The following is an 18248-nucleotide window of genomic DNA, read 5'->3' as shown; positions in this document are numbered from 1 at the left end:
CAGAATACTAGGTTCTTTCATTCCAAACATCAAGAAAGGAATCGAAGGAATAAAATCTGGAAATTAGAAGACGAAGATGGACAGTGGTGTACTACCCCCGAGACTATTGGAGAGATAGCACAGAGATACTTTGAGGGCCTATTTTCAACAAGTTATCCTAATGATCCAATAGAAGCATTAGGCGGAGTAAGTAGAAAAATTTCAGCTGAAACTAACAGGGGGCTCACGAGACCAGTTATTGAAGAGGAGATTAAGAAAGTAGTGTTCTCAATTAATGCTGCAGTAGCTCTAGGAGATGACGGATTCACCGCTAAATTTTATCAGCACTATTGGAGTATCATTAAGGGAGATGTCTGTCGCGCTATTAAAATCTTTTTTGGAGGTAACAGAATTCTAAAAAGTTTTAATCATACACAAATTTGTTTGATATCAAAAGTGCTTAATGCTATGATGATGTCTCAAACTAGACCTATAAGTCTAAGCACAGTTTTCTACAAGATTATTTTTAAAATTCTTGTTCATCCACTTATGAGAAAAATTATTAGTGATAATCAAAGTGTTTTAATTCGGGGTAGACTTATTAGTGATAATATTCTGGTGCCACATGAATGTATTCATTTTCTGAAAAATAAAACCTTTGCTGATAATGACTTAGCTCTAAAACTCGGTATGAGTAAGGCCTATGATCGTGCGAGTGGAGTTTTGTATGGTTTGTTATGGAGAAATTGGGTTTCTGTAATAAATGGATAGAGTGGATGAAGGAGTACGTGTCAACTATTTCTTATTCTGTTATTGTGGATGGCTCACCATTTGGCTTTTTCAAGCCAACTAGAGGGCTCCAACAACGAGATCCCCTCTCCCCATACCTATTTTTAATTTGTGCAGAGGGACTTTCCTATTTGTTCCACAAAGGAGAACGAAATAACCTGTTTCAGGGACTGCGGTTGATTCATAGATGATTCTATCCTATTTTGTAAGGCAAACCAGCAAAGTTTCATTCATTTACAAGCCATTCTAGAGCTGTACAACAGCCTAAGTGGCCAAGAAGTCAATTTGAATAAATCAGCGGTGTTTTTTCGTAAGAATACACAACAGGAGGTAAGAGTTGGTGGATCTGCTTGAAGTTTCGAATGTGGGAACTCAAGATAAGTATTTGGGCTTGCCCTCTATGGTTAATACATTAAAAAAAGGAAACCTTTGCTTATGTGAAGGACAAGGTCACCAAAAACTGAACTACTGAAAAAGAAGTCTACTGTTCGTCAGCGGAAAAGAAATCCTTATCAAAGCAATTGGCACTGCTATCCCGATATACTCGCTAAGTTATTTTAAGCTGCCTGAGACATTAGTTGATGAAATACATAGGTTGATGATGAAATTTTGGTAGGCCCAGAAACATAATGAAAGGAAGATGCATTGGATTAGCTGGGATACGGTAAGCAGAGATAAACAGGAAGGTAGTTTGGGATTCAGAGACCTAAAAGCTTTCAATCTAGCGATGTTAGAAAAACAGGGGTGGAGATTATTAACCAAGCCAAATTCTCTATTCTACAAAGTCTTTAAAAATAAATATTATAGGCTTACCTCATTTCTTGAAGCTAAAAAAGGGAGTAGACCATCTTGGGCGTGGCAGAGTCTCTTGGAAGGAAGAAATGTACTAGAAAAGGGCGTGAAATGGGCAGTCTCTCGGCAATGGATGGTAAAGATATGGGAAGAACCTTGGTTTGGAGATGAATTCCGAATTCCACCAAATGAGCCGGGTAACCAACAATTGCTATGGTTTAAACAACTGATGGATGCCTCCGAAAAATGGGACCGGGACAAAATCAATGCAATTTTCAACAGTAAAATCAGTTCCAAAATATGCCAAACAAAGATTGAAGAAGGTACAGACAAACTAATATGGATACATACTAGCTCCGGTGAGTACTCTGTAAAATCTGGCTACAATATTGCATATCTCTTTTTCCATCCAACTTCAGTGATACTCCATGAACGATTCAGAGAAAAGGGGATCTGGAAAGCCATTTGAAAGACTAACACTCAGCCAAAAATTAGAATTTTTATCTGAAAATTAATTCACAACGGATTAGTGGTGAAGGAAAAGCTTCATGAGCACATACCTCAGGTAGACCCGCGTTGTCCTCGATGCTCTGCCGCTCCAGAATCAGCCCTGCATATGCTGATTTTTTGTCCAGAAATTGCAGGAATCTGGAACAACTCCCCAATGGCAAGTGCGCTTCCCAGGAACAACCTTCTTCAACCATGGCAATGGTGGATCGATGTTGTGGCAACGGTGACAACTGGAAGTGAGGCCAGATTGAACATGATTCGAATAGCTTACCTTCTTTGGGGTATATGGTTGGATCACAACTCCTTGGTGTTCGAAGGAATCATAAAAGAACCTGGGAAAATTCTAGCCCAGGCAATGAATCTCGCGTCAGAATTTACAAGGAGTAGAAATCAGCGACGTCAAATTGATTTTTGAGATTTGATATCTAGGGATTACACGCTGCAACCCTTAGAATGGTTGGTTCGGTTGATGACAAAAGCACAGATAAGAGAGGAGTCAAGTGCTCGATTAATTCACGTGGATTATAATAGCCATTGAAGATGAAGATATAAGAAGACTTTTTCTTTTCCTTTTATCTGAAGACTTTATCTCTAAAGCATGCTATTATCAATTTCTTAAAAATTTTCCTATTTTATGTTTTATTGCTTTTATATTCCTGTTACAGTAATTGTAAGCAAACTCTTTTTATTGCAATCAAATTACTATCTTAAAATTTTTTTTTTATCTAATTCTGATGGCCACTTTGATATTATGCTTATTGAAAATGAATTTCAATAAAGTAATTGATAAACTCCTCAAATATTAAAATTATTCAAGAATTTTTATCCATAATATCTTTTAAAAAAATTTTTTTATGAGCATCTAAATCTTTTGAGTTGACAAATAATAAAGGCAAACAAAGAAATTGGTGTGGGAATAAGAAAAACGGGTTACCAGTCAAAGCGTTATCTGAGAAACCCTAATCGTAAAAATCCGACCCCTATATATCGTAAAGTACGCAGAAACCCCAAAACTAACCGGGGTTTTGTGAGGGGGGAGAAAGAGAGAGGTAGAGAACAAAGAAAGATGCAGATCTTCGTGAAAACCCTAACGGGGAAGACCATCACCCTGGAGGTGGAATCTAGTGACACCATCGATAACGTCAAGGCCAAGATTCAGGACAAGGAAGGTTTAATTTTTCCCCCTTTTTCATATCGGTTATCTTGTTTGCATCACAAAAGATAACCACAAACATTGATTCTAATTTTTACTCCTGGCTGTGTCAGGGATTCCGCCGGACCAGCAGAGGTTGATCTTCGCCGGAAAGCAGCTTGAGGATGGCCGTACACTCGCCGATTACAACATTCAAAAGGGTTAGTCTGGCCATTTCGACATCGTAATTCTCGGAATTTAAAAACAGAAAGGAAATTCATGCCTACTTTTAATTGATTTGTTGAAACTATATTTCGGACGAATAATGTATGAAATGTGAGATTGTGAGAACTTGCGAAGTTGGAAAATGGATGATGGAAATAATTAATTCAGTATGAAATGTGTTTTAGGAAATGTGTATTAGGCAAGATGCTTTACTTTATTCCTGTCCAATGAGGATGTTGAATCTGGTGAAGTGCGTAGAATAATGATGGTTTAGATTTCGAGTCTTATTGGATCAGTTATCATTGTCTTGCAGAGTCGACATTGCATCTTGTTTTGAGGCTTCGTGGTGGAATTATTGAGCCATCTTTGATGGCATTGGCCAGGAAATACAATCAGGATAAGATGATCTGCCGCAAGTAAGTTCAAACACTACAATCTTGTTTGTTAAAAGTTTTACATTGTTCATTATGGAAGTAGTACTTCACAAAAAAGAAAAGTTTAATGGCCGGCAATTTTAATTTATATTAGCAAGCACTTTTAACCAGAACGCCAACATCTTTAGGCCAACAGCCCAACACCATTTCTTTTAGCAAACACTTTTAACTATTGTTGGCTTATTGCTAGCCAAAAACAATAAATTGCATTGGCCTTGTAGCACTGTTGCTTCACAAAATTTGATTAGTTCATTTTTTCTTGATAGCTACTAGTGCTTACTATGTGGTGGTTGATGAAACTGCCTGAAGTTAGTGCCTTCTTTCAGATGATAAATATCCAATTTAAAATCTTTGAAGGAAGAATTTGATTTAGAAAAATTTTGGTGACCAATTTGGATGACCATTTACTGGTATTATAGCTGTTATAATTTGTACTGGTATTATAGCTGTTATAATTTGTACTGATAGAATAATAACGTTATCAATGGATTCTTTTCAGAAATTATGAGTTTAACTGATTTATTGATCAACCTGCATTTAGTAACTGGTTAATAGCATAATTGCTAACCCTATATTGATGACTAGATTAACTTGAATTGGTTTGTTTATTATTGATGACTAGAATAACCTGGGTTGGTTTGTAACATTTAAATTTGGGACTATTGCTACATTTGCTCTACTTTGCCTAAATGGTGATATTGTGCTTTGCAGGTGTTATGCACGTTTGCACCCTCGTGCTGTCAACTGCAGGAAAAAGAAGTGCGGGCACAGCAACCAGGTACTGCTTACAAAATCAGAAAATCTAATTTGCATGGTATTTTTTATCTATTATTTAGTCATTAATTTTGTATTTCTATTGTAGCTGAGGCCAAAGAAGAAGATCAAGTAAACTGTTCTGATTGCAACCAATTTCATTAGCGTTTTAGTATTATGGGGAATGTGTTGAAAAGTGTCCTGGCAGTTACGTTTTTTTGAAAGATTTTGTTATTCGGGTTGAGTGTGTTGCCATCATTGGTGCTTCAGTTCCATGTGATGAGACATGCTTTATGATAATAAAACATGTCCACAGCCCACATTATCGGATTCTCATATTTTATAATTTACTTGTGTTATGGTAGCTTCTTGCCAGTTACGAGCTATGAGCTACTAATTTACTCGGATAATCATAACACTATTCTGGCTCTATTATTACGTTGGATCGCATGCGTAATCTTTTCTATCTTATGCTGGAATGAAAAATTTATGTGGCACTAACTCGGTAATTATCTTAGGTAGCGTTTGGTGGAGAGACAGAGACGGAAAGACTGAGACTGAGAGACAGAGACTAAGAGACAAGGATTGAAATAAATCTCAGTATTCTGTTTGGTGCAAAATGGGAGACAGGAATTAAAACAAGAATGAAATTCTAATTTAATTTGTACAAAGGGTAAAATTGGAATTAATTAATTGAAATGAACGTATTTTAGGTATAAAATGTTATTAAAGTTTCAGTCTCCATCTCTAAAATTTCAGTCCCCTGTGTCCCTACTTTTTGGAGGTACTGAAATACTGAAATTTTAGAGACAGAGACAGAAATTTTAGTACCAGTCTCTGAACTAACAAACACAATACTGAGTCTCAGTCTCTCAGTCTCTGTCTCAGTACCTCAAAACAAACGCTACCTTAGGTAACAAATGTTTTAGTGAAGCGAAAGATGACTTGTTCAAAATTATGTTGAGGCGTTATGGTATTAATTCATCACACTACACGTGCAAATGGTGAATATTGAATATTGTTGCCATTGCATTCAAAGTGGTCATCTTTGCCGAATCCTTCACTTCATTATATGGATAATAAACAATGATGAATTACGTAGCTTGAAATATGCCTAGTATAGAGGCATCCGCTGCAGATATTATCTGTTATGAAAGCCAAGCCAAACGTCAAGACCATTTGATATTTTCATACAACTTAGATTTATTTTATCTGCGTTTTTAATATCTAATCTTATGATCATTAATATTGATAAGTATACCTGGTTAGGAAAATGTTCTGGATCATCTTGCGAGGTGATTCCTGCGCTGCATACTCCAACTGAAGCACCTCTTCCGAAGATAAGCGCCAACCAAGAGCACCCAAGTTCTCTTTTACTTGCTTTATTGTCTTCACTCCCGGAATTGGAATTGTGTCTTTACATATGCACCAGTTTATGGCGACCTAACATGGTAAAACCGCAGCAGCATTAGATAACTAAAACATGTGATGTGGCACAAACTTGGTCAGCATTGTCATTTGCCTTGTCATACACACCATAATTAAGAAGACAAGAAAACTTGTTCGGTGGTTTTCTAGAGACCCTAGAGGGCATTTAGAAAGCTTTTAAATGAAGTTGCGTGGGGGAACACGGCATTTATAACACAACAATAAACGCTGTTTGGTATGGTTGTTGATCCAGGCAACAAACCAGATATGAACTATATTCAATGACATTAATTCAACTCAGAGCTTCAAGCACATCAGAAGAATGAAACAGAGAAAGAGAATTGGAGAAAACGTGCATTGCAAGAAAGTGAATGAATATTAGGGTTAAGTATTGTTTTGGTCCCTAAAGTTAAGTGTGAAAATCGAAACCGTCCCTCATCTAATTTTCGATTTATAATCGTCCTTAACGTTTTTTTTTTGTATTAAAATCGTCCTTTTTAATAAAATTTTTGTTATTCCTAAATTACCCCTATTTCTATTTTAATAATAAAAGTTATAAAATTAAAAAAAGAAAAAAGAAAACGCGTGTTTGGGGGGGGGGGGGGGAAGAAAACGCGTGGGAGGGGGGAAGAAAAGGGTATCCGGAGGGGGAGGGGGAGGGGGAAGGGAGGGGGGAAGGGAATGGCGCTGGCGAAGCTTGGAGCTGTCGTCGCTGTCGCCGTCGCCGAAAGAAAGGAGAGAAAGGGATACAGAGAAACGGGGAGTGGGGAGAGAAAGAAAGGGGGGGGGGGGGGAAACAGGTAGGAGGGGGGGAGAGAAGGGGTCCTCGCCGTCGCCACTCCTCGTCGCTCCTCGCCGACGCCGCTCCTCGCCCTCGCGCCGCCGCCATACCCTCGCGCCTCGCCCTGCTCGTCGAGCCGTTTTTGCTCCTCCTCCTCTCCCTCGTCGTCGCCGCCTCGCCCTCGTTGTTGCCGCCGTGACCTCCTCGTCGTCGTCGGCTTCTTGCTTCGATCTCTGTTTCTGCTTTGTCTTTTGCTTCTTCTGCTTGATTTGTTGAATCTGATTTGATTTGTTGAATCATTGTTGGTTTTGTTCTTGTTTTGATTTCTGAATTGCTGTTGATTGATTTTGTTCTGTTTTTGATTTCTGAATTGTTGTTGGTTTTGTTGAATCTGGTTTTTGTTATTGTATTTTTAATTTGTTAATGGAAGAAGTTGCTGTTGTTTGGTGTTCTTAGTGGTGTTGGTGTTGGTGGTGGTGGTGGTGGAGGAGATAATTGTGTTGGTAGTGGTGAGGGTATTTTTGTCAAAAAAAAATTAAAAGGACGATTTTAATACAAAAAAAAACGTTAAGGACAATTCTAAATCAAAAATTAGATGAGGGACGGTTTTGATTTTCACGCTCAACTTTAAGGACCAAAATAGTACTTAACCCATGAATATTATGATTGCATTCACTATTCACATGATACATTAATATCCTATATATACAAAGAGTAATGCTCACTGCAATTGAGCCTGATGCAGTCCAATTACAGCTAGCAAAACAGATTTAGACTAAGTCAACTCTAGTTATAACAAACTCTATAACTAACTTAACTAACTTACTTATAGATCCCTCAAACTTTGTTGTAGTTGTGGTAACTACTCTAAGTTTGTCTCTAAACTTGTGAAAGAGAGGTGCAGAAAGAGGTTTAGTAAAAATGTCTCCTATTTAATCAGATGAAGGAATGTGGCCAACATAGAGTTCTTTATTGTTGACCATGTCCCTAAAGCAATAAAGATCAATCTCGTTTACACTTTGTATGTAGAATAAGATAAGCTGCCAATAGACAAGCACTTTGATTATTGCAATAAATGGTCTGAGTTGTGTAAGAAGTTGCAGGATTGATATAAGTTCAAATTGAGCTGCTGTCATTGCTTGATATTCAACCTCGGTGCTACTCCTACTCACTTTAGCTTGTTTATTGCTTTTCCATGACACTAAGTTATTCCCTAAGTACACACAGTAGCCAGTAATATATTTTCGACCTTCCAAGTCTCCTGCTCACTTTGAATATGTAAATGCAAGAAGTCTCAAATCAGTGCATTTGTTAAACTTTAATCTTGAATGAACTGTACCTGCAACATATCTGAGTAACCGTTTCACAACCTTCCAATGCTCAATAGTGGGAGAGTGCATGAATTAAGAAACTTTGTTCACTGCAGAGGCAAGGTTAGGTCTTGAAATTGTCAAATATTGAAGAGCTCGAACAATTTCTCTAGATTGTTTGGGGTTCTCGAAATGATCAACACTAATAAAAGTCAATTTTAATGAGAAAACCATAGGGGCATACGGTTGACAGTATCCATCTTTGCTTCGCTAAGCAATTCTTTGACATATTGTTAGGGACTTGGGTATTATGGGTGCTCAAAGTCCCACATCGAGTAGTATGAGATGCTTGATGTTGTATATAAGGAGAGTGGTTCTTCCCCTTTAACAGCTAGCTTTTAAGGTGTGGTTTCCCACTTTCCTTAGATACTTAACAATGGTATCAAAATGTGGTTGTCGGCGCCATGGAAAGGACTACCTATAGGCTGGACTGATAGATGGTAGCAAGGTGGCTACTGTTGGGTCAGTGTCGATAGAGTGAAGCCGCCGCCGTGGACGTCGGCTCTCCAGGGCCTATCTTTTAAGGTCAGATAAGAAAACTCTAAACCAGGGAAATAACTCAACTTGCCAAGTTACAACAATATCATTTGAACCAAACACTTGGAGATTGTTTCAATCCATAAATTGCCTTTCTAAGTTTACAAATCTTTGAGTCATTACCAAGTTGAGTCATAAAAACTTCTTCTAGATTGTCATTTAGGAAGGCATTGTCAAAATCGAACTGCCTTAGAATCCAACCAAGAGAAAATGCAATGGTGATGACAATTCGAACTATAGTAGGCACTACAGGGCTATATATTTGACTGTAGTCTATGTCTTCAATTTGAAGAAATCTTTTGGCAACAAATCTTGCTTTGTATTTGACTATATTGCCTAAAGGATCTCTTTTAATTGCAAAGACCCATTTTGACCCTATAACAGTTTTATTTATGGAGGATCCACCAAATCCCATGTTTTGCGTCTTGAAAGAGCTTGAAATTCAACATCCATAGTCCACTTCCAGTGAGGGCATTGGAGGGATTATTTGACATTTTTTGGTATATTGAGTCAAATCATATGAGACTGAAGTAGAAGGAATCAAAGCTTGAGGTTTTGGATTTTTTTATTTTGACCTTGTGATCATACTTTGAGTGTTTGTAGTGTGTTGCACATTATGTTGAGATGTAGAATCAAAAGGTAAGCATATTTCAAGACCTGAAATGGGTATAGGGTCATGGCTGGATGTAGTATGTGTTGGAGCCTTGGAGGGTCAATATGATCAATTGCTTGATGATCAATGGTTACTAGAGAACTTTGATTTTGATGTGTCTGAGATGGTGAGGATTTAATAGAGGTTGGTGGAGGTTGTGCTGTAGCTTTAATAGAGGAAGAGGGATTTGTAAAAGTAAAAGTCTACACATTGCTTGGTGAGGTGTAAGAATTATATGGAAATAAAGAATTATATGGAAAGTCTGTTTCATCAAATATATCATGTCGAGTAGTGTATCTTAACTTCTTTTGTCATGCATTTATAACCTCTATAGTTGTTATCATAACCAAGAAACATACATTTTTCAGATTTGAAAGCAAACTTGACCATATTATATGGCCTAAGATAGAGAAAACATGCACAACCAAATATTTTCAAATAACAATAATCTGGAATTCTACCAAACAGCATCTTATAAGGTGATTTATTCTTTAAAACAGAACTTGGTAACCTATTAATAATATAGATAGTAGAAGTAAAGAATCTTTCCAAAAAGACATTGGAAGGGCTGCAATAGCTAATCAGGACAATCCAACTTCAGTAATGTGTCTATGTCTCCTTTTTATACCACCTTGTTGTTGGTGTATATAGGGATATGACTTCCTATGCATAATACCATTAGTAGTAAGAAATTGAGTAAAGGAATTAAACATAAACTCCATTCCTTTATCAGTTTGTATAGCTTTCAATTTCAGTCCAATTTGTGTTTCCATAAACATTTTATAGTTTTGAAGAGCTTGTAAAGCCTTTATTTATTAGTCAAGAGAAAAATGGTGATAAATTTAGTGTGAGCATCAACAAATGAAAGGTAATATCTATAGCCATTTCTAGACAACATAGGAGAGGGACCCCAAATATCAGCATAAACAAGATCTAAAGGAGCATAATAGACAGATTCAGGTTTTTGAAAAGGTAATTGATGCATTTTTTCCATAGTGCAAAATTCACACACATTAGCTAGAGAAGAATCAAACTTAACAGGAACAACACACTTCTTTAAAACAGAAAGAACAGTTTGTATTGAGCTATGACCTAAACGTTTATGCCAAAGGTCAATTGTTATATCTTTGTTGCTTTGTGCTAAAAGAGCAGTTTTATCAGACAAAGCAAGACTACTTTCATTACAAGAAACAAAAGTATTACAAGGATTTGTATCTAGAGAATCACAAGGTGCAGGAACAAGCAGACCATGAAAGGAATATATTCTATCACTAGCCTTGCCTTGGAGAAGAATTTCTCGAGTATCTTGATCACGTACAATACAATCATAAGGCCAAAACTCAAAACATACATAATTATCTAAAGCAAATTGAAACACACTCGAGATTTTGAGTAATTTGAGGGACATGCAGTAAATTAGTTAGCAAGAAACTGATTTTCTTATTTTTATCATACAAAATTGAAGAGCCTTGAGCAAAGATTCACATACCTTAGCCATTACCTACAAATAATTGTTCTGACTCATGTGTTGATGGTGTTGAATTCAGCAAGTTTAGTGAATCAGGTGTGACATGGTGGCTGGCTCCAGAATCAGGATACCACACTGATTCTTGGTAATTTTGGGAAAAATTGAAGTAGGCACGAGGTTGATGAAATTGTGATGGTGGTGGTGGTGGTTATGTGGTAGAGTCGGAATAGAAGCTTGCTGAATTTGTGAACCATTTCCAAAAACTTGAAAGTTTGGTTCAAATCTATGGAAGCATATTTGAACATGGCCTTGGCGACCACATAATTGGCACTGAGGCCTATGGTTTGAGAAGAAAAATGACCTCCACAATTGAACCTACCACCTCTACCACTTCAGCCAAAAACTCCTCTTTCAGGTTGATAGTTGAACGGCGTGGGTGCTTGATGCATGTGCATCTTTTAGTAGTTTTCTAGTTAATTATCTTAATAAAGTTAGTGATTCTTCTCTAAATTTATTGTACTTTGGTCAATATACTTTAAATGTCTTGTGCTTTCTGTTTTGCAGGAGATTATTGAAGAACAAAGAATAAGCAAGCTAAGAGAGGAAGGAAAAAATAGAGGAAAAGGAAGAACAGAGAAGAAGAAAGCAAGTAGAGACATGGTGTGTCACTTGCTTCACGCCACCAACACGCTAGGCCAAAATCCAGAGAGATAGCAAGGTTGGGTGCATCAAAGGCGTGGCACTTGCTTCATGTCAATCCTTCTCCCCCATAGAAGGCGTGCCACGCCATTCACACCACCTTCATCCCAGCTTCAAAGGCATCCCACGTAACTCACATCCCTCATGCCCATTCTCTTCCACCGTTCAAGGGCGTTCCAAGCGAGGCACGCTAGGCTAAAATCCAGCAACCCACTGTCCCACTCTCCTCCCAGCTTCGAAAGCGTCCCATGTGACACACGCCCAAGCTCCTTCAAGCCTCCAAGGCGTCCCACGTGACCCACGCCAGGCAAGGCCCCCTAGCTTTTTTAAAAAAAAAAAACTAGTAGTAAAATTTAAGAAGTCCAACCCAATAAAATTTAATGATTTTTAAACTTTTTTTAAATCCCTAAACTGGCTAAACAGTAAACACTACAAGTTTACATTATCTTTCTTCCCTTATTCCTTTCTGACTTTTAGTATTCTTTTGAAGCCATAGCCTGATAGCCACGCCCTCCATTGTCAAGTGTCACAACGGTACAAGGTACAATATGCTAAACACTTTTTTATTATATATTTTAAATTTTAAATTTCTTAGACTTAGAGATTATATATCTTAAACAGTTACTATGCACTCTATTGTTCTTGTTGATATATCTCTGTGCATAGCCTAAGTAAACATGTTTGTTTAAAGCTTGCCACTATTTAATTTAATTTTCATTTAGATTTAGATTCACATTCTACAGTCTACAGCAGATGGAAAATTAACAATGATCTTTTAATTTTCAACAATTATCAAACTATTTTTAATAGTTAAACATCTACTGTTATTTTTAAATAACTTTAACAATAAAATTATTACTTTTATAAATGTTGGGTAACTTGGGTCATAAATGTATAAAATTGTTGTATTCTATACCATTTAACTATTGATACGGTCATATGGATTGGATTCCATTGATGCTGTACGCCTAGTAGTTTTTGAGCAAATGCCACTGTGAGCAAATACCACTGAGTTCTATTCCATTGATGCTGTACGCCTAATAGATTTTTTTTTTAGCGAAATTGATAGTGACTTAATGCAAAAATATTGTTAATTTGTTATTGATGTTTAATTAATAAAAAATATTTAGACTTTGTTTATTCATGTGAGTATATAATTATTTGAATTTTTTTTTCCAGGTAAAAAGAAACTAGAACATTTTATGATGAGAAAGCAAAGTAAAATTGATGCAATTTTTAAGAGAAAAGCTACTGATAACGTTGGAGTTCAAACAAGTCAACCCTTTAATCGTATCACTTTTTCTACTGAATTACTGTTGCTTTCATTTAAATTGCTGTTTTGGTATTCAAATCATCTCAAATCAAGTTTTCAATTATCTAACTAGAATAACCAGTTAACCATTTCTTGCTTAATCCATTAATTCTTGTGGGAACGATAACCAATTCACTGTGCACTTGCCGAATTTTGGAAAATCTTCCATCAATGCTTGAACAAGATTAGCCATAGGTATGCCACCTTGGGGTTTTTTATACCTTTCTATCATATCATCAAAGGCTTTGAGAAAGGTGATGAATCCATATTTGATGATAAATTTTGGCTTGAATTGAGTGAATTTCATCACATAAACTCGCATTTATTCGTTTGAATAGCATACTTTTGTGATTCCTCCCTAAATTGCACCTAAATGTGAAAACATGCTTTTTTGTGCTTAATTTGATCAATTTAATTCCACTTTTATTCCATTCGATGCAGTGATTTCAGGTCAATTAGGTAAGAATGACTTGGAAAAAGTGGAAGGAAAGCATGCAAAATGGGAGAACACATGAAGAAACAAAGGACATGCACACACTAATGTGTGCATAGACACAAGTCTGGACGCGTGACTTCATTAAAAAGTCACGTGACTCACGATTTATGGGGCCTTTTGGCCCAATTTGAGATGCCCAGAAGCTGAATTGAACCTCTTTCAAGGGGAAAACATTCCAAGAATACACACAATCAATTTTAGTTATCTTTTAGCATGTTTTAAGTTAGATTCTCTCCTCTCTCTAGGAATTAAGGTTTTAGATTTAAATCTCTCCTTAGTTTAGAATTTGATTCTTGTTTTAATTTAGTTTCACTCTCTTTATTTTAATACTCTTTATCTTAATTAACCTTTGTTAATTTGGAGTTTCTTTAATGCAATTTTGATATTTTATATTCTTTTGATGTTTGTTTGAATGATTGTTATTATTTCCTTGCAATTGATAGTTATAGATTTTTATCATTATTGCAATTTATACTATTTTTCCTTTTATGCATATTAAGTGTTTAATAAAATGCCTCTTTCAATTTTAGAGTAGAATTTTTTATTCTTGACTTGGGTTGGTAACTTGGAGACTCTTGAATTATCAAAATCTAGTGTTGATTGGTAAGTGAATGTTGCTAGTTAGCTTGAATTCCACTAAATCTAGTCCTTCACTAGGAATTGACTAGGACTTGTAGATTAGAGTTAATTTTGCTCACTTGACTTTCCTTGAATTGTTAGAGGATAACTAAGTGAGAGCAAAATTCACTTACCATCACAATTGAGGATGATAATGAGGATAAGAATTTCAACTCTGAACCCTTGTTAAGACCTTTCTTAGTTGGTGTCTTTAATTGTTTTAGTTTAATTGCTTTTGGTATTTAGTTATTATTTGCTTCTTTACTTTCTTACTTTTTACATTTCTTGTCTATTGCCATCATTATTCCTATTTTCTCATAACCAATAACATGCACACTTTCCTGCAATTCCTTTTAGAGACATCCCGAAATTTAAATACTCTCGGTTTTTATTGGTTTGACTTAAGTGACAAACAAATTAAACTTAATTGTTGGTTTGAATCTTTACTTCGACGAGATTATTTTTGTGAAAATTCCGAATCGACGATTTTCCTCCGTCTAAAGGCTTCAACTTCAGGAACTTTGTAGGATCCCAATCTTGACAGCATAGATGTGATAAAAACTGTATACTCTTCAAGTAAACTGTTAGGGACTTGGGTATTATGGGGTGCTCAAAATCCAACATCTAGTAGTATGGGATGTTTGATGTTGTATATAAGGAGAATGGTTCTTCCCCCTTATCAGCTAGCTTTTCAGGTGTGGTTTCCCACTTTCCTTAGATACTTAACAATGGTATCAGAGCGTGGTTGTCGGCGCCATGAAAAGGGCTACCTATAGGCTGGATTAAGGTGAATACCGAATACTGATAGATGGTAGCAAGGTGGCTACCGTTGGGTCAGTGTCGATAGAGTGAAGCCGCCGTGGACGTCGTGTATTGTTAGAGACTTGGGTATTATGGGGTGCTCAAAGTTCCACCTCGAGTAGTATGGGATGCTTGATGTTGTATATAAGGAGAGTAGTTCTTTCCCCTTATCAGTTAGCTTTTAAGGTGTGGTTTCCCACATTGAGGGTATTCCATACCTCAAAGAAATGATGCAAGCAGCCATGTACAAAGAGTAAGATCATCAAGCTTCCATGGTTTATAATCTTCAGTTTTTCTTTTCATCTTTTTTGAAGCATCTTGAAATTGTTCAGGAATCTTTGATGCATAAAGATGATCTTCTAAGCTAAGACTTTGGATTGTGAGTAGGACCTGATGCCTCCAGGTGTTAAAATTATTATCAACCAATTTATCTGCAATTGATGATATGCTTTTTTTGGATGATGATGAGTCTGAGAGTGTGAGGACATGATGATGAAGAAAAGAAGGATCAAATTTGATTGAATCTGAAGGAAGAGAAGAGAAAAAAAAATTGGAAAGGATCAAGGAACAAGAATGATGATCTTCAGACTCTTGGTACCCATGACAACAAACCAGATATGAACTATATTCAACAATGACATGAATTCAGCTCAAAGAGCTTCAAGCGCAGCAGAAGAATGAAATAGAGAAAGAAAATTGGAGAAAACATGCATTGCAAGAAAGTGAATGAATTAGAGAAATTATGATTTCATTCACTGGTCACATGATACACTGATATCCTATATATACAGAGAGTAATTCTCACTGCAATTGAGCCTAATGCAGTCCAATTACAGGTAGCAAAACAGATTTAGACTAAGTAAACTTTAGTTATAACAAACTCTATAACTAAACAAACTTACTCACTTATAGATCCTGATAATGAAGCAACAGCAATTTTAATTTTATTTGTACAAGTTATTTTTTTGGTATCTTCAGATAGTGTATCCAAACACAGAACAAGTATAAAAAGTCGCATAAAAACTAACCAAGGGAGCATGTAACAAATAGAAAATTAGTAATAGAATGCAACAAAAGTGAAAGGGAAAGAGATTACTTGTGACATGGTTTTGCGCCTTTTGTTTGCAATGTCTCTCAAGGAACTTAATAAAGGATCTAGGCCTGGAAGTATTTGCTTAAATAGCAACCCCCTGTAAAATACCATAAATAACAAAGGTACTAAGAATTCATTAGGATACTGGTTAATCTCTTATGTCAAATTTTTGAACTATTTGTTAAAATCTCTTATGAACCCACCTTGGGCCAGTTGGAAGTGTGGAAGGTGAGTATTTCCCAGTGAGCATTCCAAGTCCTAAGGGACTATAAGCAATCAATTGAATACCCAGTGAATCACATATGCTCTTTATCTCCAGTTGATCTTCCCCCATGCTTAGCAAAGAAAATTGCACCTTCAATGTTCAAAATTATGGTTATATTCAAAGTAGGTGTTCATTTGACAACCACAAAACTCGAGTATTTTTGGCCTTAAAACAAGGTATAATGGATGACTGCATACCTGGGCAGAACATAAAGGGACTCCACACTTTTTCAAATAATCATGTATCTTCAAAAGCTGCTTTGGTCCATAATTGCTTACTCCAACAGCTTTAACTAAACCCTAAATGGCACCATAGTTAATGAGTGCAGCAATTTTTGTTATTGAAAATTTAACCATTGAATTCAATGTCTAAATAGCATGGATTAAATTAAACATAATATTATTGTAACCTTATCATACATTGTCACTAAGCCATCCCAAAGCGCCAATTCCTGAAAAGGGGCATAATTTGCAGTTGACCAATGTAGTTGACCTATCCCAATTTGCTCAATTTGCATCCTTTCTAGTGATGCCCTGAAAAGTGAAAATTCAGTTCATTTAATTTTCGATTTTGTACCCTAAAACCTAAACACAGCAAAGAATACCTGCAAGCATTCACAAACTGGCCTGGCGTAAGGCGCCATGGATATGCTGCAAACTTTGTAGCAATTACTATGTCACTGTCACTGCCACTCCCTTTTTGTTCTGAATAATTGATTACTCAACAAAACCGCAAAGCCATGTACGAAATGAAATTGAAATTGAAAAAGGAAAATATGTGATGAACCTTGAAAATTTCGGATGAACCTTCCAAGAAGCTTCTCGCTCTGGCCATTTAAGCTTCCAGTGCCATAAGAATCAGCAGTGTCAAATAGATTGACACCATTCTCCAGAGCAATATTGAACACTTGTTGAAGCTCGTTATCCATGGATTCTTGATAACCCCAAAGAAGTTGATTGCCCCATGCCCATGTTCCAAACCCCATCGGAGACACACTCAGAGGCCCTATCTTCACCTGTCATGACCCCTGAATACTTGTCATCATCATATACATCACATGAAAAAGAATAGATGTACGTTGAACCAACCTTCTGAGTTTGCAAGAAAGGAGGGAGCTTGAGAGACTTGAATATGGAATATGAAAAGGGGTTAAGGTTTGAAGGGCCAAGACTCAATGCTGAGAGTGCCATAATTGCTCAGTCTTGATAAAAGCATAAGAAAATAGATTTAAAGTTCTCAGCAGATTCAGCAACACAAACACAACTGAACTGTTGGTTAGTTGTTTGGAGGTCGTGTTCTGATGTATTTTGTGTGGTAACCGTTGAATCCTGCACCTTGTTGCGGATCAAGCCAATTGACTTCTATCTCCTGAAAATTTAAAAGTTGAATAATTTGGCCTTAAACTATCTAAATAATATTCAATCTAAGCAATGCTAAATCGTCAACAAAATATTATTATTTTTAGTCTAATTGATAATAATTTATACCCATATTTACGTATATTTTATATACAAAAAATATATAATTTATACTCATATTTATTAATTTTACACATATAAATTAATATAATTTGTATTCATATTTTTTAAAAATAATTTAATATTTATACCGATCAAATAATGACTAAAAATATTAAAAATTATTGAGCTCAAGAGCTTTTTTTTTAAAATTGATACGTTAAGAAAATGATAAATTCAGAACATTAACAAAAAAAATAACAATATTAGTTATATATTCTTCGAGATTTTAATAATTCAATTTTGATGTGATTTTTTTAAATATTATTAAAAGAAGTGAGTTTTTCATCTTTACAAATTTAAAATTTTCATATCAAATGTTTTGTGAACTTCTTTTGGATAAACTATCAAAATTACTTCTGATTTTTTAGTATACCGGTAACAATACTCCTAATTTTTGTTAATGACAAAAATATTTTTAAAATATTTTGAAATACAATAAAAATATTTAATATTAAATATGTTTTCAAAAAGTTCATTAGAAGTTTTTGTAAATATGACTAAAAAAATAAGATAATTTTATTTTTAAAATTTAATGACTTTGTGTTAAGTAGATTTTTTTTAATCAATGACTAAGAATATCTTTAAAAAATTATA

At 35.7% G+C, this 18248-nt stretch overlaps 2 protein-coding genes across 4 annotated transcripts; one reads left to right on the top strand and one right to left on the bottom strand.

Annotated features, from left to right (window-relative positions):
• The first annotated feature begins 2930 nt into the window (after nt 1-2930).
• LOC112782395 (ubiquitin-ribosomal protein eL40 fusion protein) lies at nt 2931-5052 on the top strand. Its single transcript, XM_025824754.3, has 5 exons — nt 2931-3239; nt 3337-3423; nt 3741-3843; nt 4573-4639; nt 4724-5052. Exons 1-5 carry the CDS (start codon nt 3137-3139, stop codon nt 4748-4750), a joined length of 387 nt encoding a protein of 128 aa, XP_025680539.1. The 5' UTR covers nt 2931-3136; the 3' UTR covers nt 4751-5052.
• Nucleotides 5053-5559: 507 nt separating this feature from the next.
• LOC112782394 (pyridoxal reductase, chloroplastic) lies at nt 5560-17554 on the bottom strand. 3 transcript variants are annotated; one of them, XM_025824751.3, is made up of 9 exons: nt 17223-17554; nt 16921-17149; nt 16739-16838; nt 16544-16667; nt 16332-16433; nt 16073-16224; nt 15873-15966; nt 5876-6057; nt 5560-5759 (listed from the first exon to the last, which is right to left on the bottom strand). In XM_025824751.3, the coding sequence occupies exons 1-9, from the start codon at nt 17322-17324 to the stop codon at nt 5756-5758; spliced, it is 1089 nt and encodes a 362-aa protein (XP_025680536.1). In that variant the 5' UTR covers nt 17325-17554; the 3' UTR covers nt 5560-5755. The 3 variants fall into 3 exon arrangements, with proteins under 3 accessions (XP_025680536.1, XP_025680538.1, XP_025680537.1); XM_025824753.3 differs by lacking the exons at nt 5560-5759; nt 5876-6057 and adding an exon at nt 9795-10045 and having other exon boundaries at nt 17223-17515; XM_025824752.3 differs by lacking the exons at nt 5560-5759; nt 5876-6057 and adding an exon at nt 13761-15300 and having other exon boundaries at nt 17223-17515.
• Between the last annotated feature and the right edge of the window lie 694 nt (nt 17555-18248).

This window comes from Arachis hypogaea, chromosome 20 (genome assembly GCF_003086295.3).
Source record: "Arachis hypogaea cultivar Tifrunner chromosome 20, arahy.Tifrunner.gnm2.J5K5, whole genome shotgun sequence".
NCBI classification, from domain to species: domain Eukaryota; kingdom Viridiplantae; phylum Streptophyta; class Magnoliopsida; order Fabales; family Fabaceae; genus Arachis; species Arachis hypogaea.
This window is presented reverse-complemented; position numbering and strand designations above follow the sequence as displayed.

Coding starts and splice junctions, on each gene's coding strand:
- LOC112782395 (XM_025824754.3), top strand. CDS start 3,137: ATGCAGATCTTCGTGAAAACCCTAACGGGGAAGACCATCACCCTGGAG. Junction 3,424..3,740: donor CGATTACAACATTCAAAAGG/GTTAGTCTGGCC, acceptor ATTGTCTTGCAG/AGTCGACATTGCATCTTGTT. Junction 3,844..4,572: donor GATAAGATGATCTGCCGCAA/GTAAGTTCAAAC, acceptor TGTGCTTTGCAG/GTGTTATGCACGTTTGCACC.
- LOC112782394 (XM_025824751.3), bottom strand. CDS start 17,324: ATGGCACTCTCAGCATTGAGTCTTGGCCCTTCAAACCTTAACCCCTTT. Junction 16,839..16,920: donor GTTCATCCGAAATTTTCAAG/GTTCATCACATA, acceptor TCAATTATTCAG/AACAAAAAGGGAGTGGCAGT. Junction 16,225..16,331: donor TCCCTTTATGTTCTGCCCAG/GTATGCAGTCAT, acceptor TGAACATTGAAG/GTGCAATTTTCTTTGCTAAG.